The sequence below is a fragment of the Gadus macrocephalus genome, chromosome 14, assembly GCF_031168955.1.
Source record: "Gadus macrocephalus chromosome 14, ASM3116895v1".
Taxonomy (NCBI): Eukaryota; Metazoa; Chordata; class Actinopteri; order Gadiformes; family Gadidae; genus Gadus; species Gadus macrocephalus.
The window spans coordinates 11,050,237-11,061,766 of record NC_082395.1 but is presented as its reverse complement, the minus strand read 5'-3'; the positions used below and the strand labels follow the sequence as shown (position 1 = coordinate 11,061,766).

Below are 11,530 nucleotides of genomic sequence, written 5' to 3'. Positions count from 1 at the left end.
CTTAGTGTGCTAACCCCTTTAAGGACTTCAACCTGTAGTTCTATGCTACACGTCATTCCCCCTCTTCTTGAACCAACTTGTCTTTCTCGTTTCACAGTCCTTTCCAAAAAGAAAAAAATAATACAACCCTTTCCACCCTTACCAAGTGTCTGCCCTAATAACCTAGGGCAGACTCTTGTTTAAGTGTGTTCGAGATGCATCGTATACCACCCACACGTGTTGCAAAGTGGGAAATCTATCAGCTTTCTTGCGACAGATCACAGAGGCACGCCCTCTTTTGGTCGGTCCCACTCGTGCTGCTGAGAATCCACCGAGTTCAGGGATGATAACCGTACTACTCAACAAACAAATATTGCTGCACCCGTAATGAATGATTTAGTTTCTTGGTATTTCTACCACGTTGGTCGTTTTTAATGTCGATTTTATAATGCTCTTACACAATTGATTACATTGCTGATTTAATCCGGTCACCAATTTATACATTGCAGTCTTTCTGTGCGTGCAATGCAATGTAACATTTTGTTGTTTGTATTGAGCTGGTTTGCTAAAGAGGCTAATGTAGCTGACAATAACAATGACCAGCCAATTACTTTCCTTCCCCTACTCGTCATGTAACGATGCCCACAAAGACAAACGGGAACGCTATAAGTGCTACAAGCCAGGAAATAACGTCACAAGAGCAACTCCTGCGGGGGGTTCTAGATTTGCTAGATTTGGGTTCTTTCTGCAGGCTATGAACGTTCAATATTATGGTTTGATGCACTATAACGGTTATGGAGAATGAGGGATTTATTGGCAGATTAAACGTGTAGTTTTTAAATCCATAAAAATTGTTAGCCAGAAACTGAATTACGTAAACAAATCGGCCTTTCGGGTTTTTAGTAAGGTTGTAAACGTTGTTTGGCAATTTTTCATTTTATCTTCGCTGTTCACAGCTGATTCAGTTTTATTCTGTCGTCCATTGACATTGTTTGATCTCTGACACGCCAGCTAGGATAAATGATTTACATATGATGCGGTAATTTGCGCTCAAAAGCCTGTGAGGTGCAAAAAAGCCGACAAGTCATGCAAAGGAGATGAGTCCTATTTGGTTAACATTCTTTTGATAACAATCGCTAGGCTAACCCATTCCCTGTGTACATCAGTGATAGCAACCCACTCCCCGTGTACAGCTAACCCATTATATTGTATTTTTTAGTATTGGAGGAGGAAAGACACTGCAACATCCCCAACAGAGGGATTCAGAGTTAGAAATCCTAGACCTAGCTACATTGTATAAGCTGCTGTCAGACATACGTACATGTCCTGATATTCTACTGATGGGAACAACATATCCTGGCATTTGTACCCTGAAATTCTCCCGAAAAAATACCACCCCTGAGGTAGTATTTTCCAGAGGAAATGTAAATTACTTTGTGTGAATGAGATGTAGAAAGTCTGTATTTCTCACACCACGTGAGTGGGCGTGTTGATGACACTTCGGTCTTCATTTGCATCTCATTGAGTGGCACTCAAAATGATATTCAGCCTGTTGCCTTTTGTTCGCTGAATGGTTAAAAGAATATATATCACAGCTGCACGCGTATATAGAAAATGTTTTTTTGATTTTTATTATTTACAACAGTTAGCTGAACATCATAGGTCCCGGCCTTCCAATTCCTGTTTTCTCAGTTAAACAAAGAAATCAACAACATTTTTCTCAGTGTTTGTTAAAAAAAATTCTCGAACATTGGCCCAGAACATTTCGCCGCTTGGTCTCTCAAATCTCCAGATACTTCCGTACTGTCCATGCAGGTTAAACAGCAAAAATGCTCTCTTTCTCCGGTAACAAGGTCGTTCCCTCCGCCTTTTTTCTATTTGTCTCTAACTCGTGCGCCAATCTTTCACCGATCTTTCGGATGCTGTGGATGCAACGGAATATATCATGCATCTTTGCAGCAACATTTAAGAAGATGGCCATGAGTTCTGCACGTTCTACCTCCATGCTGTCTGTGGTCAAACCAAAACAAACTACAGTGACAGAGGCCGCACTTATCCCGCCTCTTGCAAACTTTAGACCCTCAAACCCCGCCCACTGCAAGCCCAGCCCCCCTTATTCTACATGATCAGTGTGTATGATCATGGCTAGCTGCATATTAATAGGAATAAGGAAAAGAGAACCAGATCAATAGTTATTTAATTTCTAAAGATCGAATGTGGAATCTACCTGAATTATCTCAATTATCAACCACATTGAGTGTGTGAGCAGACGGAAGTGTATTCTCTTAAAGTGTGTGTGTTAATCTTCGTAATTATGAACTCAAACGTCAAACCCCATTTTAATGCTGGATCTGTTTAAACAAATTGCATTACCACTGAGAATACATCAGCCATGTTAGCTTTTGCAAACAAAAACGTGACAGTCACGTGACGTGGACGCAGTCTTGTAGAAAAGAATGGGCCAAAAAAACTGCCATCTCACATTTTTAGAGCAGTTATTGTAAAACAACTACCGGTAAGTTTTTGGCTGTTGACCAAAATATGCTACATTTTGGTGTGAGGCTGGCTTATTAGACCATTTTGCTAAATACATGGTTCTCATCCATCACCATCGTCAGGAAATTAGTCTAAAATGTTGTTACACAAAGTATAGAATATATACACAAAGTATAAAATATTTTTAAAAAAATTGTGCTTTAAAAGACTTTACAACTTTAAAGCATAAAATGTGTGTAATGTTTTAATGGTTTTATTGTATTTTAATGCGTCTATTTTAGTACGTTTACTCTAGTTAATTTGGTTGAAGAGAATGTGCCTCACAGAACAGTGCATGGGTAAAGTAGGAAAACTAGAATGTTTTTGAGTTATGGTAAAAGATGTGTACAAAACATGCCAGTATTTTCTGAATAATGACAGCACCCACCAACACAGTGTTGGGCTGTGGGGTGTGTGTACTTTCTTCTGAGCTGCTTGCCAGGCCCTACTTTACAGGTTAAAAGTAGATGAAGATGTAGTTTAAATTTACATTTACGTGTCCCAGATTACGAATGAATAGATTAAATGACGTGACGTGACAGTGTCACATATTTCCGTGAGACTGGGTTGGATCACCAGCATTATCCCATTGAGCCACTGACATTCCTGAACTGAATGAAGCCTCATTCACATGGTGAAAATGTCGATTGATAAGCACACAACATCAAGAAAACTCCAAGCACACATTTCACAAGAGAATAAAGGGGAGTACAGATCTGAAATTCGCACTGTTAATGGTATCCACCTAATGATAGCCGTATAGTTATACAATAACAAAATGGTCATATAGGCAAAAATGGGTTGAGAATGTGGACGTTTGGCTTTTCTATGAATTTGTGGGGAAAGTAAACATTTTTAGATCAGAAGAGGGTGAAAAAGATGCATCTGATTTTAGAGATTAATATGATGAAGAATTTTGAGTCCAGGTCAATCTAGTAAGGAGTAATAAGTCTAGTTCAGACTTTTTTTAAATAGCGCCACCTTTGGGTGCAATACCACAATTTGGTTTATGGGTAGTGGGGGGTATTGGTATCCACATAATAATAGTCGTATGATTTTTTTTATACAATAACAAAATGGTCATATAAGAAAAATGGGCTAACTGCTCCAACTTCATTGGCCAATATTTCTCAAATGGAACTAAATAAAACAAATTCAGATTTTTGTGAGGCTTGGTCTAAAGATTTTATGTGGCGATTTTGGTGAATTTTTTATCATTTTTGTAGCATGTGAATCTTTTTTTATCATGTTTAGCTTTAATATGAAATTATAATAAACATTTTTAGGGTATGTTTAATAGATGTATCTGATTCTAGAGATTAATATTCTGTAAGAATTTTGAGTCCAGGTCAATCTGGTGGGGAGAAATAAACCTAATTCATGATCTTTTACAATAGCACCATCTTTGGGTGCAGTTCTACAAATTTGGGTTTATGGGCAGTGGGGGTTATTGGCATCCATACCTGAAAATTGCAAGGGTTTTTGACTTACGGAATAGGCTTTTACAGAATTTGACGGGAAAAAAAAACATTACAGAAACAATAGATACAACGCTTGAGGTGGCATTTTGAAAAGAGAAAATGTATATTTTATTGGTACATAAGGATAATTATGAGCTTTTTTTATTGATATCCAGACATTTTTTGCGGAACACATTCCTGTTCCCATCTTGTATTGGAGTGAACGGAGATATCTACTTCTAGGCGCCTTGAATCGAGGGAACCGTCCACAGCCCGGTAAAACAACTGCAATACCAGGCTTGGCCGCTGAGCACTGGTGGATTGCGGAAGTATGCACTGCTCCTGGGGGCCTGGAGCAGAGCCATCTATCCATAGAATATAACACATGTCTTACGGCGGCGTCTAGAACGTCTGCCCTGGTGGCCAACTTGCCACTGTCTGCTGCTCACCCATAACATTGTGTTGGTAGTGATACATGTACTTTTTAAATAACCATAACTTGCTCAATTTAAACCGATTTACCAACGGTTTGGTTTCTTACAAACGTTATTAACCTGGTTATAATTGTGTACCTATTTTAGAACATTATTCTATTTTTTTAGTACCTAACATAATTATTCATAAGTATGCAGTGTCATAACTACACCTCTGACGTTTATAACAAACCACACCGTTTGGAAATTGGTTGAAAATTGAGCAACTTATGGTTATTAAAAAAATACATGTAGGCCTACCACACTACCAACACAACTATGGGTGAGCAACTGACTGTGGCAAGGTGGCCGCCACAGCGGACGTTCGTCTCCATTGGCCAGCAGAGCGGACGAGACATTCATATTTATATTCGTTCTATATCTATGCATCTATGCTCCCGCCAGGATCCACGGCAGACACCGTAATATTAAGTCTTTCAAACTGCCAGCAAGGTAATCTCCTAAACCGGTGGTAAAACGGATACAATGATGATCAGATAAATCGAAGGGGTCAATGGCTGCAATTCTAACATCAATACCCCTAGTAAAAACTAAATCCAGTGTGTTTCCTTGCTTGTGGGTGGGATGTTTCACATGCTGAACAAATTTGTAATTTTTAAAAAGCTTCCGGAAAGATTTACAAGGATCCTTGTGGATATGGAAATTAAAATCCCCAACTATAATGATTTTATCATGTTCTAGAGCGATAATGGACAACATTTCTCCAAACTCAGAATAGAAGTCTAATTTAGAACCACGTGGCGGCCGATACACAGTCACAATGAGCAGGTTTTCAGGCTGTTTGATCAATTGGAAGTATTCAAACGATGAAAAAAACTCATGTGGTGGATATGATACTGAATATTTCTTATGATAAATAACGGCAATCCCACCCCCTTTTTGGTTGTTGGGTCTATTGACCGATTGAGCGGTGAAACCTTCAGGGCAAGAATTAAGCAAATTAATGGGAGTGTAGGATTTAAACCAGGTTTCAGTTAAAAACATAAAGCCAAGACGGTTATCCGCAATACATTTTCTCAAAGGAAACACCTTTTCCTTAGAGAGTGATCTAATATTCAAAAGTCCATAGTGGATAGACTGTAGTGCGTTCTTGGCCACTTTCATCTCCGTGTGCTGCTTGTCTTCTACTTTGTCTTGGTCTGCTTCCTGCAAAATCCTCTTCCTTGCTCAGGCGACCCTTGTTGTTGGTGATGATCTGCTTGGTCATGGCACTCTTGCCTTCAAACGTCTTGGTGGTTCTCAGGATAGCTGTATGGGAGCTTAGAGTTAAAAGTAAAATTTAGCTATGTTTTCATAATAGCAAAACTTATTAAGAAATTCAAATAATGTTGACGGTTCCAATAGAAACAACATTTCAATAATAATGTCATCTGGAAATAAGTATTTTGAAATCTATAGGACCATCTTATACGATATACATATATTTAATTTATGAAGTACTAATATACATTGTGTGTGTACGCCTTCCATGGAAACGGTCATGATTGACTTTATTGACTGACTTCTTAATGATTCTTGATGATTTATGACGTACTTCACATGTTTTATTAAATCACATTTTGAGTAATTTTTAGAAGAAACGGTATTGAAGAATAGTACAAATTAATTTTCTGGAAGAAAGTCCTCATGTGACTTATCAATGTCCTTGTCCGGACATTCTCAACTACTGTATCAGACACGTCACATGTTTCATCTCTTTCATGTCCGTGTGTGCTGTTAAATATCCACTGCCGTAATAATTACCTCTTCATGTCCATTTTACTTCCCTCTTATTTGTTGGCACTGACACTCTGTGTCTGTTCAAACCTGTGGACGATATGCTTTGTGTATCTATATACACTTTGAATCTTTCTGAGTAATGCCTCCAATATTCTAAATTAAATGATTAGTGAATGTTATCAAAATGGCATTGCTCTTCCAGTCTCAAGTGAATGAATAAACTATGAAAATAGGCTTGTTTAACAAAACATGGAATATCGAAAAGGGTTTACTTACTTTTGTTTTTCTTGTTAGTCCTGTCGATTGCTTCGGACTTACTAATGTTTCCTTTTTTCTTTATTTTTTAAAATTTGCATGGTCAACCGACAGCCCGGTTGGTTCTTTTATAGTAAATCTTAGTCGTTCTGGGACATCCTAATTAGCAGCCACATTATGGTGACGTAGGCCATAAGGCGTAGCCGTCTTTTAATGACGTGTGATAAGTTTCTCCCGTGTGAGAAACTAAATCCATATCTTGCAGTTATTAATTCTTGTTTAACGTTGGCATGCATATTTCGATAATGAGTAATTTGGCTTCACAGACTATTCTGGCCGAGACATAACCAGATTAACCTTAATCAAAACAAAGGGTAAAAAAACAAGAGCATCAGAGAGAAAGGATGACAAACCAGCAGAACAGGTTCACCACATCACCTGACGATCACAAGAGAGCGAGATCGTCATTCAAAAAACACTCATGGAATGGTGAAACACCGCACCAGAAGCGCATTTTACCACTTTAATCATTTTGGTAACCTGTTAAACGTTTGAATGGAAACCAACATTTTAAACTGTGATATCAGAGGAATGACAGGAAACAGAGGTTCAATTCTACAACAGTACATCGAAATAATATCACAATGTCATCCTTTAATGAAACCCTTTTTATAAAAAACATAACACCACAAAACAGGCAATGGAGGAGTGGTGGTAGTCCAAAAACTCACATTCTCATGAAAAAATCACATTTTTCACTTATAACCCTAAATCTCACAGTTAATGAATTAACACACATGAATACATGCACACACACGGATACACACGAACAATAATAACAATCATCTTTCAGCCACCACCTACTGCCACCCTGCAACTTCCCCCTCATCAAGAACAGCACCAATCACTCTGGCAGAGTACTCAACACATCCTTGACGAAACAAAGCTGGTCGTCATCGACAACGACGAACCCACCTACCTCCACAGCGCCTCCTCCACTGAAATCCTGAACCTCATGCTCTGTACCCAGGCCTCTGCAGCAAAATATGCACTTTTTCTGTAGGCCAAGTTTGGATACTTTTCCTTTCTGTCTAAATTCCCAAATTGTCCATGAGCTCTGGACTTAAGCTCAATACAGGGGCGTAGCTATGTGTGGTGCTTCAATGCACCGGGGTCCACGAGGCCCCCGGAGCCCCTAGAGAAAAAGTTACAATAAATCAATAAATAATAATTAAAGAAAATATTAGTGTGATGAGTTGCTCCTGTGTGAGAAACTAAATTGATATTCTGGAGTTATTCATTTGTTGTTTAAAGTTGGCATGCATACTTATATGCATACGATAATGGGTGATTTGGTGTGACGGTTCAATCTGGCCGAGACATAATCAGAATAACCTGAATCAAAACAAAGGGTAAAAAAAACAAGAGCATCAGAGAGAAAGGATGACAAACCAGCAGAACAGGTTCACCACATCACATGGCCGCTGTGCCCATTGTGTCCATTGGCTATGTTTGTTTTTTGATCAGGCCATTAGTGCTGTTAGGGAAATATGGTTGTGTGTTCAGCTGAATAGATTATTGTGTTCTGTTTCTGATCGTGTTCTGTTTCTGATCGCAAATGGTCACTGTCCGTGGTTCTAATAATGATTGTGCGTGTGTCCTTTCCCTCTCTGCTCGGATTTTAATGTGCTGTGTGATGTAGGGATGCTAAGTCACTGTCCATGGTTTCGTCTTTAGGTCCTCGGCTGTCGGCCTAGGCCCTATGGGGAGCGGATACATGTTCATTGTGCGTTGGGGATGGATGGGAGCGAATGGCGGGGGCCCAGCGCAAGACTTGAACCGGAGCCCAGTTTAACTAAGCTAAGCCACTGGCTCAATATCACCTTGTACCATCAAAATCTCCTCCTTCACTGCAGACTTGTTTGAGTGAAACAGTGCTGAATTTCTATAGCACTTAAATGTAGCAATTGGCTCAACAAAAAAAAAGTCCTGAACTGTTTGTCAAAGTCTGGCAGATAATGTTCTTATTTTTTATTTATATGGAATGTCACACAATCTACCCGTACTACCTTTGCGATCTATCAAGGATTGCGATCGACTCGTTGGGCAACCCTACCCTAGCTGATAGGAATGACAACATGGTTTGAAGTCAAGGTTTCTAACTTGTTGTCCTGAAATTGAAATTGTCCTGCGAGTGAGATGCAGTCACTGCAGTTATTATGAGTCATTTCTGTGTGAAATAAAGTTTATCTGACCTTTGGGCCCCCCTGGTGGCCTGGGGCCTCAAGCAGTTGGCTGCCTTGCTTGCTGTTCACAAGCTACGCGTGTCTGACTACCCTCCTGCCGAAAAATAAGTGAATTGGCATCAAATTTGCTGCAAACGTTTGACCCCTACTTTAATATTAGCCAAATATTTTTTGCAGTTTGCTGTATTCCATAACGGATATAAGATTCTTTAAGGTTATTCTCCATGTGTCCCCAATTTGGAAAAAATGCAGCAGGCCACCAACAGGAATCCTAAACCTGCGTGGTTCAATGGAGGATTTTGTTTATTAGTTGACAGGATATGGAAATGTTATTAAGCTCTGCGATCTTATCCCTTAAGAACGTAGTTCATTCTGAGTTTCACTTATAGTTTAACATTTAAGTCCGCCTTGAGACTCTTCAACTGCCTAACCGTGTCATTATGTGTCATCCACCAATCTTTATTTTTCCCTAAAAGTGTTGTTTGTTATAAGAGAGCAGAATCGGCCCCATAAATACATGTTCTCCAGATTATAATAAAAGTGTTGCACCGGATCATCACGAGATGGCGCCAAGGGGTTCTTTAATGGTCCTCATCCTCATCTTCCTCACGGTGTCTTTTGTCTCCATTGACTTCAAATCATAGGGTTCATGAGTCAAGTTAAGAGCGAACCTGGGACATTTCTCAGATAAAGTTTTTGTTCTGTCATCCCCAAACCCCACAAGTTCAATGATACTAAAGAGTTTAAACATGTGTGCTAACGTTTTTGATCAACAATATCATTATTTTCGAGGGCTGTTATGCATGATCAGAATGTTTTTGTTTTTTTAAATCATTCATTTTTTTTCTGATAAACGATCAATAATAATAATAATTCAGTTAAAAAAAAGGTGGATCTGGGGCTGCTTCGTACATCCCTCGTGCTGTTGACCATGGTGTGGTGTGATTGACGTGAATTTAAGGATGCTCGTCGCTATCTGTATTTTGCTAAAAGTAACGCAAAAGTAGGCCTAAGTAGCCTAATATTGTGACTTTACTCATGTATTTAAGGTGGAAGTATTAAGTAGTATGACATTTATTTCACTTTGAAAGTAACTTGGCTAACACTGCCGATCATGTTTGCATAGCCTTGTTATAAATCCAATATCCTCCTAGAGCTCTAATTGAACTGCTTGCGCAGCCGGACAATGGAGTATTATTCCACTTAGCTGTTTTCGTCACTTCCAGATTGAGACGCTGTGCACCAGTGTTGCATTTGACGAGTGTGTGCGTGCATGCGTGTGCGTGTGAGTGTGTGTGCATGTGTGTGCGTGTATCTATGGTGTGTGCTGCATGAGTCACCCTGCAGGCCTCTGATTGGCTGGTAGTGCAGGGAGGAGGAGGGGACGGGTGGCTCCATTTACACATTAGAGAGCGAGAGAGAAAGAGAGAAAGAATCTCATTCATAAAGAGAAAAATTCATTCATGAAAGCTGCCCTGCCTCACAGAGAGCGAGAGAGATAGTGAGTTGGTGAGGAGTTTATTGGAGAGTCTATCAGAGAGGTGACGAGTAAGAGAGTTTGTAGATCATTGTGATGGAACTCCTCTCTGCGAGGAGTACACTGGACCAGGACAGCTTTTAGACCAAGCCGACTCTCACACAACTACCAAACAGGTGAGTACCAAGTGTGTACAGTAATGCTTGAGTATGGGCATATTTTATGTTTATAGAAGGGGTTGTGGGACAGCAGACAAACTTCCCCTATGTTTTTCTCAGGTCATCACCACACCTCACTTCAGACCTGGAAATCTGGATAAAAATGATGAACTGCCATTTCTAATCAGCACAAACGATATTTTCACACATGTTCAGCTGTGCAGCTGTTTGTTGTATGATTGCCTGCAAGGATCTGTAACATCCTTGGAGGGTCGTCATGTCAGAGCACCATCAACATGTACGACCAAACATCACTACGCATCATGCACACACACACTAACAAGGAGGTCATCCGCCGCTGCCTGAGGTCTGACTCCCACGCGGTCTGCTGCTCTCTTCCCCAGGCATGCTGCAGCGCACCAAGTACAGCCGCCTTCGCAACGACTCCCTCAGCTCCCTGGACGACCGCCTCCAGGACACCAAGGGAGACCCGCAGGCCCCGGCCGCACCGCTCGCCCCGCTACACGCCCAGGAAGCCCATGCCCGGGCCCCCGACGGAGAGAGCAGCACCCTGAGGGGCTTCATCCCCCGCATGGCCGGCATCTCGCTGCTGGGTGGCCTGGGGGCGCTGACCCACAAAAGCGGGCACAGAAACATAGACAGACGTGCGGATGAGCGACCCGTCTCGGACGCGGACTGGACGTCGGGCCAAGCGTCCCGTTGCCACGCCGGAGGCACCAAGGGGCCCATCGCTCTGCAGGGGTGTCCCCTACACCCACTGCAAGGTGGTTTGTGCCGTTTGAAGATAGTCCCCCCGGAAGAGGAGGGCCCTGAGAACAGCGTGGTCCATCATCATCATGTGGAGGTACATGAGCTCATACATATTCATCATGCTGTTGTTGTAGACATAATATCCACATCCACTGGGGAAAACATGATCCTGAAGAACCTGGATAGGAACGTTGCTTGATTTGCATTTTTGTTCCCTAATTATGCTATTACAAACTGCCTGACATTGTGTTTCAGGTATTAGTGATGAAGTGCTGTCATGTACTTTTGACCCTGTCAAAATCCAACATTAGTCACTTTCACATCTTATGCTTGCTCTACATGCACTAGGTATGCATGATTATGGTATGATAATGATAGTTGCGATTATTTGACCCGATATTTTGATTGCAATTATTCATCGCATTTAACAGATTAT

At 40.8% G+C, this 11,530-nt stretch overlaps 1 protein-coding gene and 1 long non-coding RNA gene across 3 annotated transcripts in view; one reads left to right on the top strand and one right to left on the bottom strand.

Moving 5' to 3' along the window:
* Positions 1–4,079: 4,079 nt before the first annotated feature.
* On the bottom strand, positions 4,080–6,824 carry LOC132472275 (uncharacterized). The gene is made up of 2 exons (XR_009529048.1): positions 6,464–6,824; positions 4,080–5,727 (listed from the first exon to the last, which is right to left on the bottom strand). It is a non-coding gene; the product is annotated as an uncharacterized LOC132472275 (long non-coding RNA).
* A 3,219-nt stretch (positions 6,825–10,043) lies between these two features.
* The window catches only part of LOC132472078 (SHC-transforming protein 1-like), a 9,201-nt gene continuing 7,714 nt past the window's right edge, over positions 10,044–11,530 (top strand). The window contains exons 1-2 of one of the 2 annotated variants that reach the window (XM_060071520.1): positions 10,044–10,341; positions 10,728–11,188. In XM_060071520.1, coding sequence (XP_059927503.1) covers positions 10,730–11,188 — 459 coding nt within the window. In that variant the 5' untranslated portion in view covers positions 10,044–10,341; positions 10,728–10,729. The remainder of the gene's footprint in view (positions 10,342–10,727; positions 11,189–11,530) is intronic. The other variant, XM_060071521.1, reaches the window with a different exon arrangement.